A 19,597-nucleotide genomic window follows, 5' to 3' on the forward strand; every position below is an offset into this window, starting at 1 on the left:
TTGCTATTTCGTGGGAGAGTTCTTTGAGTATTCTACTGTTTATGTTGTCTGGACCTGATGCTTTGCCTGTATTAAGTGATTTAAGTGTAATCTCTACTTCGTCTTCTGTGATTTGAATGTTAGTGAGGACATTTTCATCTGGGTTTACATGTAGTGGTGGAAGTGTTTTATTCTGATCGTTGAGTTGTGTTTGGGTTTGAAAGAAATTGTTCAGAAGGTTGGCTTTGTCTGTGTTGTCTGTGACTATGTTTCCATTATCATGTAATGTATCGATGCTTGATTTATTAGTGGGTGCAATGAATTGTTTAAGTATTCTCCAATAGTCTGTTGTTTTAAGATCTGGCTGTTTTAGTTTATCTGAAATCTTTAGAGATAAGTGGTGTTTGGCTTGTCTGAGCATGTCAATTGTTTTGTTTCTAAGCTGTTTGTATGCTTGCCAGTGTCGAGGGTTTTGTGATATTTTAGCTTTGTCATATGCGCGTTTTCTTTTTCTGATATATTTGCGTATGTCGTTGTGTATCCATGGTGGTTCTGATTGTCGTATTGTTACAATTTTGTTTGGAATATATTTGTTAGACATAGACAGTATTTGGTTTGTAATATTTTTTGTGTATGTGTCGATATCATGATCAAAGAGCGACTGCCAATCAAATATTAAAGCTTCTTGACGTAGACCTTCGTAGTCCCCTTGATCATATTTCCAGACTCTCCGTTTAAACGTCGCTGGTTTTGGCTTTGTAACATCCAGACAGCAGAAGATAGGACAGTGGAATCTTATGTTTTGGTCAAGAAAGGGTTCGCCAACCCCAGAAATTTTGATCGGACAGGTAGGAGATAGTATAAAAAGGTCAATTAAAGAATTAGAGTGTTCTGTGTAGTGTGTAGATTCTGTGATTACTTGCTTCATGTTGTATTGTATCATTATGTCTTGTATTTTGGAAGATGTTGAGGGTTTGTGGATGTCTAGATTGAAGTCACCTGTGATGATAATGTCAGATACAGAAGTATCATAAGCAAGCCCAATAGAATTTTCTATTTGAGTAAGAACTATAGGAGACGAGTTAGGTGGTCGGTAGAAGGTACCAAATAGAATTTTTCTGTGTTTAATGTGAATCTCTAGCCAAATGCACTCAATGCCGTCTACTTCTAAGTCAGTGCGCCTAATTGCGGGAAATGAACTTCTGACGTACACGATTACACCTCCATGGTTATCGCCATTACGATCCTTCCGGAATGGTGGTGCAAAGTTTTCAAATGTGAGAGAAGAAGAATCAATTTGATCACTTAGCCAAGTTTCAGAAAAAGAAAGAACGTCGAAATGTTGTAGTTCAGCCTGGAGAATATCCCTTTTATGAAAGAAGCTTTGAACGTTATAATGGACAAATGACAGTGAGTTTTGGAAATCCTCGAAAATGTAAGAATCCGAAAGAGAGTTGTCAGTGGAAGATGTCGTGGTTGAACTGGGTCCTGGGTTTTGATGAATGTCACCAGCTCTCAGAAGAAGCATTGACAACCAAATAATAAGTTCAAAGGTTGTGAAACATGCTAGACCTTTAAATGACATTTGAGATGAGGCAAAAAGACCAACCCTCACCCTGTATGATTGTAAGTCTGTACCCATCAGGTGATGCCAGGAAAAAATTCGTGTTTGGGTGAGTTGTTCCAGTTGCATATGTGACCATAAGAAGACAGAGGGGGAGTAACAGTAGAAGATGCAGGAAGGATAAGAGTTATAAGGCTGGTAGAGTCCGACATATTGTTTCGAATTGCGACCTCCCCGCAGTTTTTAGGGAGGTAGTGATGTTTCAAACCAAACTTTCACATTTTTCCGCTTTGTTTACAAAATTTTTAAGTTACCGGTGTCATCGTAATCATATCCTCCAGAAAACTTTGAAAATCTTCTTGTACAAAACCACACAGTCTAGGGCTTTGATATTTGGTATATAGCATCATCTAGTGGTCCTCTACCAAGTTTGTTCAAATTATTCCCCTAGGGTCAAATATGGCCCTGCCCCGAGGGTCCCAAGTTTTACATACACTTATACAGTGAAACACTGCTCGCTCGAGCATCGATGACTTGAGCACCCGGGCTCGCTCGAGCAATTCATGTGGCCCCGGCCGCTTTCCTTCTATTTTCTATGTGATATTACCATGGCTGGGTCGAGCATCGATACTTCGATCGCTCAAGCATGACACCTGGTCCCTGTGTATTAATTTACTCTTTGTTGCTTTTTGCTAACTCGAGCAGAGGTGTCAGATTTTTTTACACCTTCGGCGGTCAGAATGTATCGGTTAATTAAACATTTTCACACACCGTGAGAATTGCGTAGTCTATTCCCAGACTATCTTAAATGTTTGTTTGTCAGTATATTTGATATTATGATAAGATTAATTATTGATAAAAGCTTAAAGAAAAGTTATTGATAAAATATCGATCACTTACTGTTAACTTAAGCATCTATTCTGCGGGATCGAGAAGATAGTTATGAGATCTTAGTAATTTAATCAGCAGTTGTTTGCTTGCAAATGAAGGAAATAATATAGCCGTTTCATAAAATTGAGACGATAATTATGATATGCACTTGTTGATGAATAAAAATCTTAACAAAAATCTTAGTTGTTTCTTCGCATGTGCTATTTACAAATTACATATTGAAACGTCATCAACAGAATAACGTTTGTAATACGTTTGTTTTTGAAAATGTCACAAGTATGTTATAATTACGCATCACCGTTTACTCAGCAAATGGTCCCGATGACAACTGGTAAATCAAACTTTAGTTTTCTTCGTATGTTGGTTAATGTTTGGGTCGCTCAAAACCATGGATAACTCGAGCATTTTGCTCATCCCCTTGCGACCTCGAGCAAGCGGTGTTTTACTGTATAGGAAAAAAAGTTTTAAAATCTTCTTCTCTGAAACCACAGCACTTAGACTTTTGATATTTGGTTTGTAGCATTGTCTTATGGTCCTCAACCAAAATTGTTCAAATTGTACCCCTGGGGTGAAAAAAGGCCCTGCCCTGGGGGTCCAAAGTTTTTTATAGACTTATATAGGAAAAAACTTTAAAAATCTTCTTGTCCGAAACCATATGACCTAGGCTTTTGATATTTGGTATGATGCATTGTCTAGTAGTCTACCAAAATTGTTCAGATTATGCCCCTGGGGTTAAATGAGACCTGCTTTCCTGTTTTTAGCCCACCTGAGCCAAAGGCTCTTGGTGAGCTTTTGTGACTGCTCAATGTCCGTAGTCGGTCGTGGGTCGTGCGTCCGTCAATAATTTCTAAAAAAATCTTCTTCTTGAAAACCACAGGGCAGAATTACACAAAACTTCATAGGAATGATCCTTGGGTGGCCCCCTTCTAAAATTGTTCAAAGAATTGAATTCCATGCAGAACTCTGGTTGCCATGGCAACCGAAAGGAAAATCTTTAAAAAAAATTTTTGTCCAAAACCGCAAGGCATAGAGCCTTGATATTCGGCATGTGACATCATCTAATGGTTCTCTATGAAGATTGTTCAGATTTTGCCCAGGGGGTGAAAAGTGGCCCTGTGGGGGTTTTCCCTACCCGAGGGACAGTGTGGAATGGAAAACCGAGCGTTAGCAAGGTTTTTTATCCATGCTGTCACGAGGGTAGGGAAAACAGCTGTCTTACACAGGCAGAAGTGTTAGATCATTTTTCTTGCCTATCATATTCAAAATAGACCGTGGAGTCAAATAGGTTTGGGTATTTCCTGACATTATTTATAAAGTTTATGACATCACAATGGTACCAGTACTATGTGACGTCACCTTAGTGCATGCTATTTTAGACAAGGTTTTTCCCTAGGGAAAGACAGGAATATCTATCCCCGGCGCGTGCTTGGATAAATGTATACTTTCCCCACTGGGTAGGCAAGAATACTTTCCCTTCTAGCATCATACCAAAGACAAAGTGCTCATCATTTAATGGGAAACTGGCTTGTCTACTCGTACCTTCATGAATGAGGTGTCAAAAGTAATTCAGTTTAAGTTGTAGGACTTGTTTCACATTTGACCTGAAATAGATTAGTATAAATCTAAAGTATTGTGTTTGGAGAACTACCTTAATGCAGCATATAGTTCAATTTGATTACACAAATACTGATATGTTTATTTGAAAATTGATTTTAAACATGTTTAATTAAAAGAATTAATGATGTGTAATTTTGAACAAGGTTTGAACTGTTACATGTTGTTTTAGTTTACTGGCAAGTGGTTCAGATGATACACAGGTTATCATCTGGGATCCATTCAGAAAGAAGAAATTAACCAGTATACAGACTGGGCACCATGGAAATATATTCTCTGTAAAGGTATGTTACAAAACAGCAGAGACAGTTGAGAGTTGTTTTTACAAAACTTCTCTGTAATATTATTGTGTCTAATATTTCTTATTTTGCCTTTCATACATCCTCGTGTTAGCTTGATATTAATGCAAAAGACCAGTTTTTAGCTCGACTTTCGAAGAAAAAGTAGAGCTATTGCACTCGCCCCGGCGTCGCCGTTGCCGTTGGTTAAAGTTTTTGATAAAGTCAAATATCTCTGTTGCTATCAAAGCTATTGATTGACTTGAAACTTAAAATAGTTATTTACTATCAAAGTCTACACCAGGAGAAACAATCCCCCTAACTCTGCTTTGAATTTTGACAGAATTATGCCCCTTTTTAACTTAGAAATTTTGGTTAAAGTTTTTGATAAAGTCAAATATCTCTGTTACTATCAAAGCTATTGATTTGAAACTTAAAATACTTATTTATCATCAAAGTCTTCACCAGGAGAAACAATCCCCATAGCTCAGATTTGAATTTTAACAGAATTATGCCCCTTTTTAACTTAGATTTGTTTTTTTTAAATTGATAAAGTCAAATATCTCTGTTACTATTAAAGCTTTTTACTTGAAACTCAAAATAGTTGTTTACAATCAAAGTCTGCACCAGGAGACACAATTCCCATAACTCTGAATTTTGACAGAATTATACCCCTTTTTAACCTAGTATTTTTGGTTAAAGATTTCGATAAAGTCAAAAATCTCTTTTACTATCAAAGCTTTTGTCTTGAAACTTAAAATACTTATTTGCCATCACAGTCTACACCAGGAGAAACAATCCCCATAACTCTGTTTGAATTTTAACAGAATTATGCCCCTTTTTAACTTAGAATTTTTTGTTAAAAGTCAAATATTTCTGTTACTATTAAAGCTTGACTTGAAACTCTAAATAGTTATTTACTATCAAAGTCTACACCAGGAGACACAATTCCCATAACTCTGATTATAATTTTGACAGAGTTATGTCCCTTTTTAACTTGGAATTTTTTTACTGGCAAAGCTCTGATTCAGAGTCAAGCACTGAGAAAAGTCGAGCACGGACAGCTCTTGTTAAACTTAAATTAGAATGTGAAAAGATCAGTTCTGTTTAAAGTAAAATGTGAAAGGCAAGTTTACAAGAAAAAACATTACAATGTGAAAGATCAGTTTGTTTTAACTTACTACTATGTGAAATATTAGTTTGTGTAAACTTATTACTATGTGGAAGATCAGTTTCTATTTACTTGAGTTTATATATGAAAGACCAGTTTCCGTTAACTTGTTAGAATGTGAACAACCAGTTTCCATTAACTTCTTTAATATTCAGGTTTTTTCCCCTTCATAATAGGGGCCGTTAATAGGCCCCTTCCCCTCAGAACATTTCTATTAAATCATGCAGTTTCCCCAAAAATTGACTTTACATCAGGTTTTCTTTTATTCCCCTTTGCCTAAATAACGAGCTATTTTTTCCCAAATCGCATGCTTGGACCCCTTCCCCTCCTGGTAAAAAAACCCCCTGATATTGTTATGGATTAGGTTCCATTAACTTGTTAGAATGTGAAAAACCAGTTTCCATTGACTTAGTGCTGTATGAAACATCAGTTTCCATTAACTTCTTTCATATTGTAATGGAGCAGTTTCCATTTATACAAATTTTGCAGCAATTCAGCAGAAACAGAAAATGTGTTTTTTTTTACAGGTAAATAGCCTTAGAGCTGTTATTCCTGTCGGAACTTTAATTATAACTTTTGGTTAAAGAATTTGTATCAGTTAAAATAGCTCAAGTTGAAAGAAAAGAAGGTGATAGAAATAAAAAGTACAGGATTATAGCTGTTATGTACCAGTTTATAAATTTCATAAATCTATATGATGTGTAAAAACTGTAAAAAGGTTTAAAATGTTGTTGAATATTAAAGAACTTTTGATTTTGATTCTTTTAATGAATTCATAGATGATGAAATTTTCAATTTACAGAGAACATATTTTTTTATATTACTTATTTACAGTTTTTGCCTAGTTCAAATGACAATATTGTTGTAAGCGGAGCTGCAGATAGTAAGATCCGAGTACATGACATAGAGGGCAAGGAAACTACACATGTATTCGCTTGTCATGCCAGCAGAGTTAAACGTATTGCCACGGCACCAAAAGTACCCTTCATGTTTTGGAGTTCAGCAGAAGATGGATGTGTGATGTAAGCAAAGGACTTTCCTTTTTATACCCAGTATATTTAGCTTACTGTGACATAAAGCCCTCCGACTTAGCTCAGTAGCGAGAGCGCTGATCTACGGATCGTGGAGTTGCAAGTTTGATCACCTGGCAGGGCGTATATTCTCTGTGACAATTTGATTAAAGACATTGTGTCTGCAATCATTGGCAGTAACTCACAGAGAACAGGTTTGTACTGGTACAGAAATAGTAACAGAATCCAGGAACACTGGTTAGGTTAACTGTCTGCCGTTACTTAACTGACATGTATACTATTGAAAAACGGTTTTAAACCCAAAAGAAACAAACAAATACTGTGACAGAAGTCTGGGGAGCTGTTGCTATATCCCTAATGTCAGTGTCGTCGGTAGACACTGTGTTAGCAATTCCCAGCAAGCTAGTATCTCTGTTGCTGTTTGTTGCAACTGTATGAAACTTTTACAGATATAGAAAAAATTAAACAGGTTATGTTTTATTGTTTATATTGAGATTGTTTTAAAATATCCAATCAACACTCTGGCATTTATAAATCAGTGAAGACTTGTATTAGATTGATTTTATTCTATGTTTCAAAAGTGAAAATAACAGACATTACAGAGGTGCTTTGCAAAATTCAATTTATACAAAAGGTCATTTTTACAAAATACAACTTTTAACATATTTTAAGCTGACATCTTTTTTACCTCAACAAATGTGAAAGAGTCACTTTAGGAGGTGTTAGATTTTATTTTACATTTAAAGAACAGTAAAGTCATTAGTTGTTCAGAATAGTTGTATAGCATAGCTGTGTAGTGTAGCAAAGTATTCCAGCCTTTTTGTACCCCCCGACAACAAAGTTGTAAGGGGGGTATACTGGTTTCAGGTTGTCCGTCTGTCCGTCTGTCTGAGCACATGATTGGTACCTTAGGTGGTAGGAGGTGTGGCCTAGGACAATAGAAATCCTTTGTATTCATTCCGTAACCACTTAATTCTTTTGTTCCTTAAGTGGTCATTCTATTGTTTTCAAACAATGGAATGACCACCTAATACATGAATCGTATGGGAGTGCGTAGACACAATCTTGTGCACACCATCTCCCCTCATCCCCTTGACACAGTTTAATAAAACTTCACACAAGTGATCAGTAACAACAGTAGTTGTGCATGGGGCATGTTAGGTTCTTTCAGAAAAAAAATTGCAGAGTAACGGGACTTTGTTTTTTGTTACTATACTGTATACATAGACACAATCTTGTGCGCACCATCTCTCCTCATCCCCTTAACACAGTTTAATGAAACTTCACACAAGTGATCAGTAACAACAATAGTTGTGCATGGGGCATGTGAGGTTCTTTCAGAAAAAAAATTGCAGAGTTACGGGACTTTGTTTTTTGTTACTATACTATATACATAGACACAAACTTGTGTGCACAATCTCTCCCCATCCCCTTGACACAATTTAATGAAACTTCACACAAGTGATCAGTAACAACAGTAGTTGTGCATGGGGCATGTTAGGTTCTTTCAACAACAAAAATTGCAGAGTTATGGGACTTTGTTTCTTGTTAACATACTATGTACATACAGTCTGCTTATGCAATCTTGTGCGCACCTTATATTCCTAACCCTTGCACACAATTTAATGAAACTTCACACAAGTGATCAGTACCAACCCTAGTTGTGCATGGTGCATGTTACGTTCTTTTAGATAAATATTCTGCATAGTTATGGGACTTTGTTTTTTGTTACTATACTATATACATAGACACAAACTTGTGTGCACCATCTCTCCCCATCCCCTTGACACAATTAAATGAAACTTCACACAAGTGATTAGTAACAACAGTAGTTGTGCATGGGGCGTGTTAGGTTCTTTCAACAACAAAAATTGCAGAGTTATGGGACTTTGTTTCTTGTTAACATACTATGTACATACAGTCTGCTTATGCAATCTTGTGCGCGCCTTATATTCCTAACCCTTGCACACAATTTAATGAAACTTCACACTAGTGATCAGTACCAACCCTAGTTGTGCATGGTGCATGTTACATTCTTTTAGATAAATATTCTGCATAGTTATGGGACTTTGTTTTTTGTTACTATACTGTATACATACAGTCTATATACATACAGTCCACATAATTATGCAATCTTGTGTGCGTCAAATTGCAATGTACTGTGTCAGTGCATGCGGGGGGTACATTCATCACCTTTAGTGATAGCTCTAGTTTATTTCAGGCAATTTGATCTCCGATGTCCCGAACTGTGCCACTCTAACAGCAAGAATGTTTTGATCAACTTGGATTCACATGTTGGCGGACAAGCAGAGTTTAAATGTATTGCTATTAACCCAGCACGACCAGAACTGATGGCTGTTGGAGCCAATGATCCGTATGTCCGTGTGTATGACAGAAGAATGTTAACATGTCAAAGTTTAAAAATGTCTGATGACGGCCACCAGAGGTAAATATATGGTGTTTGGCAGTCAGTTTGCACAATGTTTTTAAGTGTTTTTTCCCAAAAAAGACAATTTCTCTTCAATGATATGGATTTTTAGGAACTTTTTTATACTTAAATACGGATTTATTAGTAGCAAAACAGATATGTCAGAAATATTTGATGGAAAGTTTGTAGAGGCATCAATTTTTTTTAACAGAAGACAAAAACAATATTTATGAAATAATATTAGAAAAATACCTATTTCCTAACTTTTTTGGATTACTACAGTAACACCTATGGGCCGGATTCATGTTTTTGTATATACCACTTACAAAATGGTTACACTTATGAATACCGCAAATCTGGAATAGATTGGATAGCACTTGTAGTGGCTTTATTACAGTTATTATTTAAGAACACAGCAAAATATGAATTCATTACATTATTAAGGAGCATTATATCTCCAACAGCATAACAAGCAATGGATTGTTAATACTTATTTATGGGAATATGGCTGTTGCCTGTAAAATTGCAGATAAAACAATAAGTAAAAGTACCTGGTAAAGTCCTGAGTTAGTTCTGTTTAAAAGTGATATTTTGGTTATGCAGAAGCTCAGTGGTTCTACCCAAGTGCAAGCCTATTCCTAGAATGATGCCAGGAGAGGTACCTTGGGTCTTTACCAACATTAAAGCTGGAAAGTCATCATATGTTATGAGCTTAGTTGTGACTATGCATCAGAATGAAAAAAAAAAACAAAGAAGGAAACTGTTTTTTGTTCTATTGCAGATTTTCCTCCACAGAAGAATTTCCTCTTCCCCGAGGTTGTGTGGAATACTATGTTCCTGGTAAGATATCTAAATTATCTGTATTGAAGGAATAGTCTAAGCCTGGTAACTGCGAAAACATTTAATTTGATGGGCACAAAATTTCATGGCTTGGAAATTTTAGTTAATTTTAAGTCCTGTTTAAAGAAGTAGGTTTCCTTTTCTAGTCATGTTTTTAATTTATAGATAGATTTATCATTTTAATATTGTAGTGATTATCTAAAATATGTGATACATAAAAAAGTCCATGCCTAGCATTTAATAGTGCACCATACTTTTTCCAATTGCTGCGGTATTTTTTAAAATTGTCTTCCTATGTCAAACTGTTTTGTATTTAAAGGACCACAATGGAAATAAGAGATTCCATGTCTCTTTTTGTGTCATCCTTTGTATATAATGTAGTTGACATGGATCATTATCACATGTTTGTTTCTGTTTTCATGGATAATGTATTGTAATGCCATGTTTTATACATTTTATGCAGAAATAAATCTATCTTAATCTATCTATCTAGCTTTTTATGGGGGTTTCAAACTTTAAATATAAACTAAATGGGAGCTTTACTTGTTCATTAGGATCACCATGAAATTCATGAAAATTAGTCCCCATGACTATTAATGAATTCATGGTATCATTTGTAGAGAATTGCTAGAGAATTCTCAGAAAGTTTATCAACTATGCCTGGTGACTGTTTTCTGGACATCTGACCAGTACTTATGACATTGGTTAGAGATTGTAGAAGCTGTGGTCAAATTTGGATCAACAATTTTTGCCATTCATCCGACTGCTGTGCTTTCCTTTGCCTGGGATTCTGTCTTCCTAAATTGATGTTGATATTTGATAGTCAGAGACAGTAGAGGAGAGGTTTGATTGAATGATTAAAACATTGACAGACTTCCTGATTGCAGGGCAGGATAGAACTATAGATGGGCAGACCACTGGCAGGGAGCTGGCATATATTTTACATAAATAAGTCATTTTGGATAGATTTTTCATCTTGCTTCACCTGTTAATTGAATTAAATTCCTGTTATAGTTTTATTCATAGAACATCATTTTAATGAATTGACAAAATCTATAATTAAAAGCCAGTATTTGAACATGCATATCTTTGTAGATCAGGAACTTGTCTAGCACAGATTTTCCTCTGAAATGTGTGACAAATGCCTTTATATTATTCCAGGTCATATACCTCAGAAGAAAGATGACTACAGAAAGAAATTACGGGCCCTTGCTGCCACATACGTAACATTTAGTCCAGATGGCACTGAATTACTCGCAAATCTCGGTGGAGAACAGATTTACCTGTTTGATGTCAATAAGAAGCGAAGAATACAGAAATTTGATATATCAATGGTACTGTCATCTAATGGCATAGTAAAAGGTGAGATTTATTTCATATCTTACTTAGAACGTTGGAAAGGCTAATTGATTGGTGTTTATAACAGAAATTCTGTTGAAAAACAGTTTTAGTTCTGCATGTTTGATGAATCAGAAGTCATGGCATAATGTCATTTATCTGATGAAATCAAGATATCCTTAATTTCTACTTTGTAGAATTTTTTTATCCGACCTTGCAAAATTACTCTTAAAGGGAAAGGCAATGTTGTTCTAATGTTAATTCCATCTGCTAGGATTTCATAAATCATTTAAAGAAGTGAAAGAATTTTCAAAATTGGCTAACAATTGAGTAAGCTAGGAGCACTTAAATATTTGATCAAAATGGTGGCCATTTTGTTTCCATGGCAACAAAAACAAAATGGCAGATTCATTAAATTTCCACATATTTGAATTGCATTTACTTGTTTCTGTAAAATAATTTCTCAACTTGTTCCAGCTATAATGACAGAAATTACCATGTTTCACATCCTATACTCAAGAAACATATGAAACAACTCTATTTATTATAAAAGGTTATTTGCTAAATAAAGAATTCTGTAGTGTGTAAATGACGTCATAAACACACTAAAATGGCTGCCTTCATGATCTGCCATTTTTAGCTCGCCTGTCACGTAGTGACAGGATGAGCTTTTGTGATCGTCAGTCCGGCGTCCGGCCACAATTTCTTGTCTGCACGATAGTGGTTTCATTTATGATTTTATTTTAACCAAACTTGCACACAACTTGTATCACCATAAGATCTTGGTTCCTTTCTTGAACTGGCCAGATCCCGTTATGGGTTCCAGAGTTATGGCCCCTGAAAGGGCCAAAATTAGCTATTTTGACCTTGTCTGCACAATAGCAGCTTCATTTATGATTTGAATTTAATCAAACTTGCACGAAACTTGTGTCACCATAAGATCTCGGTTCCTTTCTTGAACCGGCCAGATCCCATAATGGGTTTCAGAGTTATGGCCCCTGAAAGGGCCAAAATTAGCTAGTTTGACCTTGTCTGTGCAATAGCAGCTTCATTTATGATTTGATTTTAACCACACTTGCACACAGCTTGTATCACCACAAGATCTTGATTCCTTTCTTGAACTGGCCAGATTCCATTATGGGTTCCAGAGTTATGGTCCCTGATAGGGCCAGAATTAGCTATTTTGACCTTGTCTGCACAATAGCAGCTTTATTTATGATTTGAATTTAATCAAACTTGCACAAAAACTTGTGTCACCATAAGATCTTGGTTCCTTTCTTGAACTGGCCAGATCCCATTCTGCTCTGTAACTCTTGAACCCCTTGAAGGATTTCAAAGAAACCTGACACAAATGTTCACCGCATCGAAACGATGTGCAGAGTGCATGTTTCAGATGGCTCACTTCAAGGTCAAGGTCACACTTAGGGGTCAAAGGTCATATGACTTTGTTTTGTGAGTATATTGCTCTGCATTTGCATTGCATTGCAGTGCTCTTGTTTTTATTTGGCAGATCCTTCTTTATTTCACTTACGATAATTTTTTTTTTAATTACTTCCCTTTTATGTTACTATAAATAGCTTATTTAGTAACTTTTTTATTATTGGCCGTAGGGAAAAACCGAGACCACTTTCCTGTGGTACAACGTGGATGGTACCTCCAATTTATAGGTGTATTTTGACATATCTGTACCTTTAAGAAAATTTCAACTATATTTTCTCATGATTCTTTTGATTGATCTTGATTATGATTTTTTGACCTTCTTGTCCTTAAGTGCAATGATGACAGGTGAGCAATATAGGGCCATTATGGCCCTCTTCTTTTAAATTTCAAACTGCCATATCTTTTTCAATAGTGGTCCAATTTTAAAAATTCTTTCAGCGTTATGAAAGGCTTGAGGATGGCTTTCATATAAAATTAACTTATTGTCAGGCATCCCTTGCCCTTTCAGCAAACAAAGCAAATAGGTTGATCTGTGTCCCTTGACATTGGCTCACTTATAAGGTGATGTTACATTATATACCAGATTTTTTAAGTAGAAAGGCAAGTAGATATGATATATACAATGGTCACACTGCTTTTTTAGTCACTTTGCAAAAGTAACAGAATTGTGTATTGGATCATGGTCTAATTTTAAAATAAGATTTAGATTTTATTACAAAATTGTAGCTAATGTCTCAGTTGGCAAATGGCAGAGAGACACCTGAATTATTTATAGGTCTAATGATGTACGTTAAACATTTGTCCCGTTTATTTCAGAGTCTTGTCATGCTAGTGTGAATGGATATAGTACATATCGTAATGGGTCGACAACAAATGGAGTTGTTACTAACGGCATGAGCAAACATTTACATGAATCCGTCCAGGGTGCTCATCCTGCAGCTCATGGAGACCATGAAAAACCAGCAGCTAAAAAGTATTCTTTTTTTGTTGTTGTTGTTTTAAAGGGGCATACTTAATGAACAAGTCTCAAACAAAAACTTTAGGAGAGTATTGAATTCACTTACCATAAATCAGTATCATTTAAGTTGGTATTTAAGCAGTATGATATAAAAAAAAAAAACTAAATTCAGCTCTCAATGTATTTCCTGGAAGAGACTTGCAATTTGATAAAAAATATTTGTGTCTGAAATTATTTGTCTAGCTCTAATGCATGTAGAGAAATTGGCAGACACTTGTTGAGAACTTGGTAAAAAATCCAATAGACTGGATAGGTTAGCTGCCAGCTATTATATAATTGAATACTGTTGAAAAATGGCATGGAACTTTTCAAAAATACAAATAATAATACAATACAAAAACAAAACATTCTTTCTACTTTTATATTCAAAATAACAATCTTATGAAAGCCTGTCTCACAGTTAGAAAAAAGGTACATAAATCTTGAAACTATGGCTTTAAATTTCTAATGATAGTTTCAGATCTGTTTCATTTCTTGAATATTTCCCTAGAAGTGAAGGGTTTATTTTACTAGTAGTGGAAGTAATACTGTGTATACATTATAACATTGAGACTATGTTCTGATATTTCAGGCACAAATTAGAAAAGAAACCTTTACCACCAATGGTAGAGAGCTTGAAGAAGAAAGCAAATGCATATTTCGAGAAGGAGCAGTACACCAAAGCTATCATTCTGTACAATCAGGCCATAGCACGTGCACCACATGCCTCTATGCTGTATGGCAATAGAGCAGCAGCGTTCATGAAGAGGAAATGGTTTGTTATCATAAACATCAATATTACGTCCATATTTTTGCCTGTTTTAGTGTTCCTTGAATACTCAGAGGCAAGAAAGTAGTTTGCCCATATATCCTGAAAATTTCATTTTGTCTAAAGAGATCAAAGGAATTACTTCGAGTTGTCAGGGTGCTTGAGCTTTTGATGCTTGAATTTCATTGTATGAGCTCAGTGTTGTAAGACTATCATAAAGCTCAGCTCTAAGTTAAAAATGTTATAATGTTTTGTATATGATGAAGTGAGCAGCTCTTTCAGCTTGTCATTAACACACAGTGCTCTAAGGCCTGTAGGCAACACTTTTTCTTTTCATGGACTGTGGTATGTTTTCAGCCATGCAAGACTGGCATAACACTGTGAGACAACAATATTTTATTTTTTCAGAGACTGGTATATACATAGCCCTCTGGGACTGCCATGATACTTATAAGATGACAATATTGTTGTTTTTTCAACAGGGATGGTGATATGTATGCAGCTCTGCGAGACTGTCATAATGCTTTACGACTGGACCTCAATCATCTTAAGGCTCATTTCAGACTTGCTAAGTGTCTTAATGAACTTTCTTGGTGTAAAGAGGCATTTGAGTGTCTAAATCACTTTAAAAATAAGTTCCCTGATTATGCAACATCTCGGGCCTGTGAACAGCTTGATAAAGACATAAGGGCAGCTATATTTGCAAAAACTGAAAGTGGTATGTATTTGAATGCATTCTATTGTATATGACAAGCTTTTTTTGTAAGAGTTTATGTTAAGGTGATACAGTTTTGGCCTCTACCTACCTTTGTTGATGGAGGAAGACCCAGGTTGTCCTCTAGGCATTGTTTATATATTGTTAGGTCACCTGAGTATATCTCTAGAACTTCCTCAAGTCAGCTGGATGACTGCCTCACAATTAAATATTCAATTTTATGTGAGGCTGGAACTTCAGTGGTGGAGTTCAAGTGTACTAAAACCAGCTACCTTATTCACTGGCCTAAGAAGCCCAGCTTTAACATTGAATAAAATAATTTTGACTAAAATTTTATTTGACCTCTAATGTGTCTTTCAAATATCTTTCGAGTAGTAAACAATTGTTTGACATAATATATTAATGTTGTTACCGGTATTTGAATGTTATGTGAATGGACTGGAGTGAACTTTGAATTAAATTATTTGCTAAAAGCCCTCACATTACAATATATATGATATAGAAAAAAGAGAATCAGTATCTGTGTAAGAAAGTTCATGCAAAAGAGAATGCTACGCATGCATTCTATGTGTATATTTTTGTGTAACATATGTTAGTCGATTCAGATTGGTTTCCCTAAAGTATAATCAGTAGTGTGGTCCTATTTTGCTTGTAAGGTAGGTTACAGTGCCACCCTCCTTTTCTAAAAGAACCTCTTCTAATATATCATCTGGTAGAGCAATAGACTACACATCGGGAGATCATAGGTTAGTATCTCTGGCGATGCATATGCTATATGCTGATTGAAGACAGTTTAAGGTCATTTATCTCACCTCCACTAATTAATGTGGGGAAGTTGTGAGTTGTGGAGAACAGGTTGTTACTGGTAAGGTATTCTGTTATACAGGAACACTGGTTACCGGTAGGTTATCTGACAATTTTTTATAACTGAAATACTACTGAAAAAGGGCATATATTGAACAAAACAAAAACAACAAAAACAAACATCTCAAGGAAGGAAATATTTTATATTTCCTATGTTTTTTGAAGAATCGCTTAATAAGTATATGATATTTATTTTTATTTTAGAAGATAGCAGTAAGGGCAGTAAAACGTGCGGGACAGAATTCTTCCAAACAAAAACTCAGCCGTCGGAACTAGAACAGATATGGCGGGCAGAAGCAAATGATTACGAAGCCCGCTTCTGTGGTCACTGCAACACAACTACAGACATTAAAGAAGCAAACTTTTTTGGAAGGTCAAACTTGTTTTGTATATTATATGAATGAAATCATTTATTTCCATGGGGGACTAATTTCCTGATTTAGTCAATCCACAAATTCCCAATGAGGGAGTAAAATTTTCGTTTATTTTGTTTTCAGAGGTTAAACTCCTCAGTTAAGTGCTGTTTTGGACCAAAATGATAAAATTATGTACCCACGAAATTAAATGATTTCACATTATACTGTAGATAGAGTGAGGCAATTATTAAGGTGATGATGTTAATGGCGATGATGATGAAGTATAAAATCTCAAGCTCTTTTTCGGCGACGCCGTCTAAATTCGTTTTCGTTACCTATGCCACGTGACTTCAGTTTGCAAATCAAACTACTTGATAACGCATTTTTGATAATTTATCAAAATGGAAGATTTATGCAACACTCTGCCTGGTTGGACGAGAGTGTCAATTTCTTTCACTCTGTTGATTGTGCTACGCTGAGTGAAATGTAGACAAAGCGTTTATCCTAAACGATGCTGTTCACAGTTTTAAAGCTAACTTTGGCTCAGTATATTTAGCAAGAATATTGATATATCTCAAAATGATAAGTAAGTTTAATAAATATGATAAAAACCTGTTCAAATACCAACATATATCAAATTAAAGAAAGAGCTGGATACGGTCTGCATATCACATGAATAAGGGTGTGATAAGAGCCTTTTATGTAGAGAAGTGCTTTTTAAAAGATTTTCCTTGTTACAATTGTCGTCTGTATATGAAAAGGTTTCTTGCTTTTGTGACTTATTCAGATTGCATATTAAAATGAGTACTTGTTTGCTTTGTTATATTTGTTATAAATTATTTAACTGATTTATTATATATGAATATTTTTCTTTAGTATGGTATGCAAATATTGAACTCAGTTGAAATCTGTTTCATTATATATATGCTATATAATGACTGAATCTCAATACACTGAAATGAAGGTACGCTGCATACAGTTTATTTATGTGATATGACTACGGTTAAACTTTGTTTATGAAACAGAAATATTGAAATAATTACAATTGTATGTTTTGTTTGACCTTCACTTTTTTATAGGTGTGACGTCATTGTCCAGAGATTCATGAATAGCGAATATGCATTTGTTAAAGCGGGATCAGTTGGCCTATTTTAGAAATAAATAAAAATAATAAATAAAAAAATCCTTTAATTGATATTTTCTCATGTATTCTAATCAAACTTGATTTGTAGCATCTTTATTAGGCCTGCAACCAACTTTGTTCAGCTGGGACATTTGACCCCTTTTAGGGGCTGCTAGAGCTAAAACTAGAAATGCCTTTATACAGCGTCTCATGAACAGCTTGGTGGATCTTTGTCATACTTGGTCTGGAGCATCATTATAAGGTCCTCTTCCAAATTTTATATAGGAACTTGGGCCCTATTATGGACCACTATAGCTAAAAGTAGATATGCCTTTCTTCGCATTAACCACTAAAATGTAATGGATTTTTAGCAAACTCGATGTGTAATAATATCATAAGGTCTCCTGCTATTTTGTTACAAATGGGGATAGGGACCAATTTAGCTAAAAATATAAACAAGTTTAATAACCTCTTCTCATGAACCGCTTCATGAATCTTCATCAAACTACTGCTGTAATTATTCGTCTAAGGATAAACGAAACAAAATTGCAACCCTACGAAACCTTTGCGAAAAATTAAAAGAGAACCATTTAAATTGTTAAAGTGCGGTGTTTAGTTTTGCAGTTTGAAAAATGTTAGATGAAAGATGAATGTTAGATGAAAAATTCATAAACTTCTTTCCTTATTACAATTCGCCGACCATCATTTTTAAAGATATTTCTTGTTTAGCATATTATCAAGATAAACAGTTTTAGCCCAGTCATTTATTAAAAAGAAAGTCACAGGTTTCATTGTAAAGACCTTTACTGGTTACATATTTTATTTAAAATCTAAAATTTAGGTTTGTCTGAACTTAACTTTGACTGTCGTTCCTATTTAGGTTATCAGAGCTTTGAATCTTTGATTGTGGATCATTATAAACGTAAATGCTTTACTGAACAAAAGTATCAACATATTGGTAGCTAGTAGTTTGCTTGTTTTTAGTGAAATGCTAATGGCTTTGGAATTAAAATGATAAATTTTTATGTCCACAATATAAGTTAACTTTTTTCTTTTACAGTAATGGACAGTATATAGTAGCAGGCTCAGATGACGGGTCATTCTTTATTTGGGAGAAATGTACATCGAACATTGTGCGCGTATTACGAGGTGATGAGTCTATAGTCAATTGTCTACAGCCACACCCGTCTCATTGTCTCCTAGCAACCAGCGGTATTGATCCGGTAGTGAGATTATGGAGTCCACAACCAGAGGTACAAGTGTACTTTTTAGTTTGACTATAGAAAGTATATGGAAATGTATCCTACTCAACCCAGTGTTAGCGTCCATTCCACATCCACACCTTGGTTAAAGTTTTGATGCACTTTCACTTTATCTCTGTTATTACTTGAGGATTTGCTCCAAACATGAAATAGTTATTCCACATCATCACCCACATCATATGACATCAGGGCTATTACTCTTGCACCAATATATCATGACTTATCCCCCCTATATACTAAGAATTTCAGGTTAAAGTTTTAGTGCATGTTCACTCTACCTCTGTGATTTCTAGTAGATTTGATTCAAACTTAAAGTGCATGTTCCACATCATAACTCACATCATATGACACAAGTACAGTATCTCTTGTACCAATATTCCATGAGTTATCCCCCCTTCTAACTTGAAATTTCAAGTAAAAGTTCTACACCTTCACTCTATCCCTGATATTATTAAATGGATTTGATTCAAACTTAAAATGATTGTTACTAAATGTTTGTGTCACACGTATCTCAAAAGTATTTGACCTATGATTATGAAACATTACAGGAATGTTATTCTTCATGTGAAGTTGTGCACCTTGGGTTTTGTGAGAGATCTCACTCAGCCAGACAAAAGTTTTGGCCCTTGACTTAGTCAAAAATATGCAGAAAAGGGCCTAAAAGTTTATGTTGCACATACCTTAAAACATATTTGACTTAGGATCATGAAACGCAATAGGAATTATATTATTCAGCAAGTGAAGTTGTGCACTTAGTGTTTTGTTTGGGATATCTTCCAGTCAGACCAGAGTTATGACCCTTGATTGTCAAAAATATGGATTATGGGCATACAAGTTTGTGCTGCATGTATCTAAAAATGTACTTGACCTAGATCCATAAAACATGAGAGGATTTTTCTATAGCATGTGAAGTTGTGCGCATGGCATTCTGTTTGGG

The 19,597-nt window shown here is 35.2% G+C and overlaps 2 protein-coding genes across 2 annotated transcripts in view; one reads left to right on the forward strand and one right to left on the reverse strand.

The window, feature by feature from the left end:
• Positions 1 to 19,597, reverse strand: part of LOC123552385 (armadillo repeat-containing protein 2-like) — a 465,377-nt gene that overhangs the window by 74,435 nt on the left and 371,345 nt on the right. The gene's annotated exons all lie outside the window — the stretch shown is intronic.
• The window catches only part of LOC123553064 (WD and tetratricopeptide repeats protein 1-like), a 38,801-nt gene that overhangs the window by 12,572 nt on the left and 6,632 nt on the right, over positions 1 to 19,597 (forward strand). The window contains exons 3-12 of the mRNA XM_053541879.1: positions 4,221 to 4,332; positions 6,332 to 6,519; positions 8,750 to 8,974; positions 9,738 to 9,796; positions 10,958 to 11,158; positions 13,391 to 13,547; positions 14,164 to 14,346; positions 14,823 to 15,058; positions 16,124 to 16,292; positions 18,459 to 18,651. Coding sequence (XP_053397854.1) covers positions 4,221 to 4,332; positions 6,332 to 6,519; positions 8,750 to 8,974; positions 9,738 to 9,796; positions 10,958 to 11,158; positions 13,391 to 13,547; positions 14,164 to 14,346; positions 14,823 to 15,058; positions 16,124 to 16,292; positions 18,459 to 18,651 — 1,723 coding nt within the window. The remainder of the gene's footprint in view (positions 1 to 4,220; positions 4,333 to 6,331; positions 6,520 to 8,749; positions 8,975 to 9,737; positions 9,797 to 10,957; positions 11,159 to 13,390; positions 13,548 to 14,163; positions 14,347 to 14,822; positions 15,059 to 16,123; positions 16,293 to 18,458; positions 18,652 to 19,597) is intronic.

This window comes from Mercenaria mercenaria, chromosome 4 (genome assembly GCF_021730395.1).
Source record: "Mercenaria mercenaria strain notata chromosome 4, MADL_Memer_1, whole genome shotgun sequence".
Taxonomy (NCBI): Eukaryota; Metazoa; Mollusca; class Bivalvia; order Venerida; family Veneridae; genus Mercenaria; species Mercenaria mercenaria.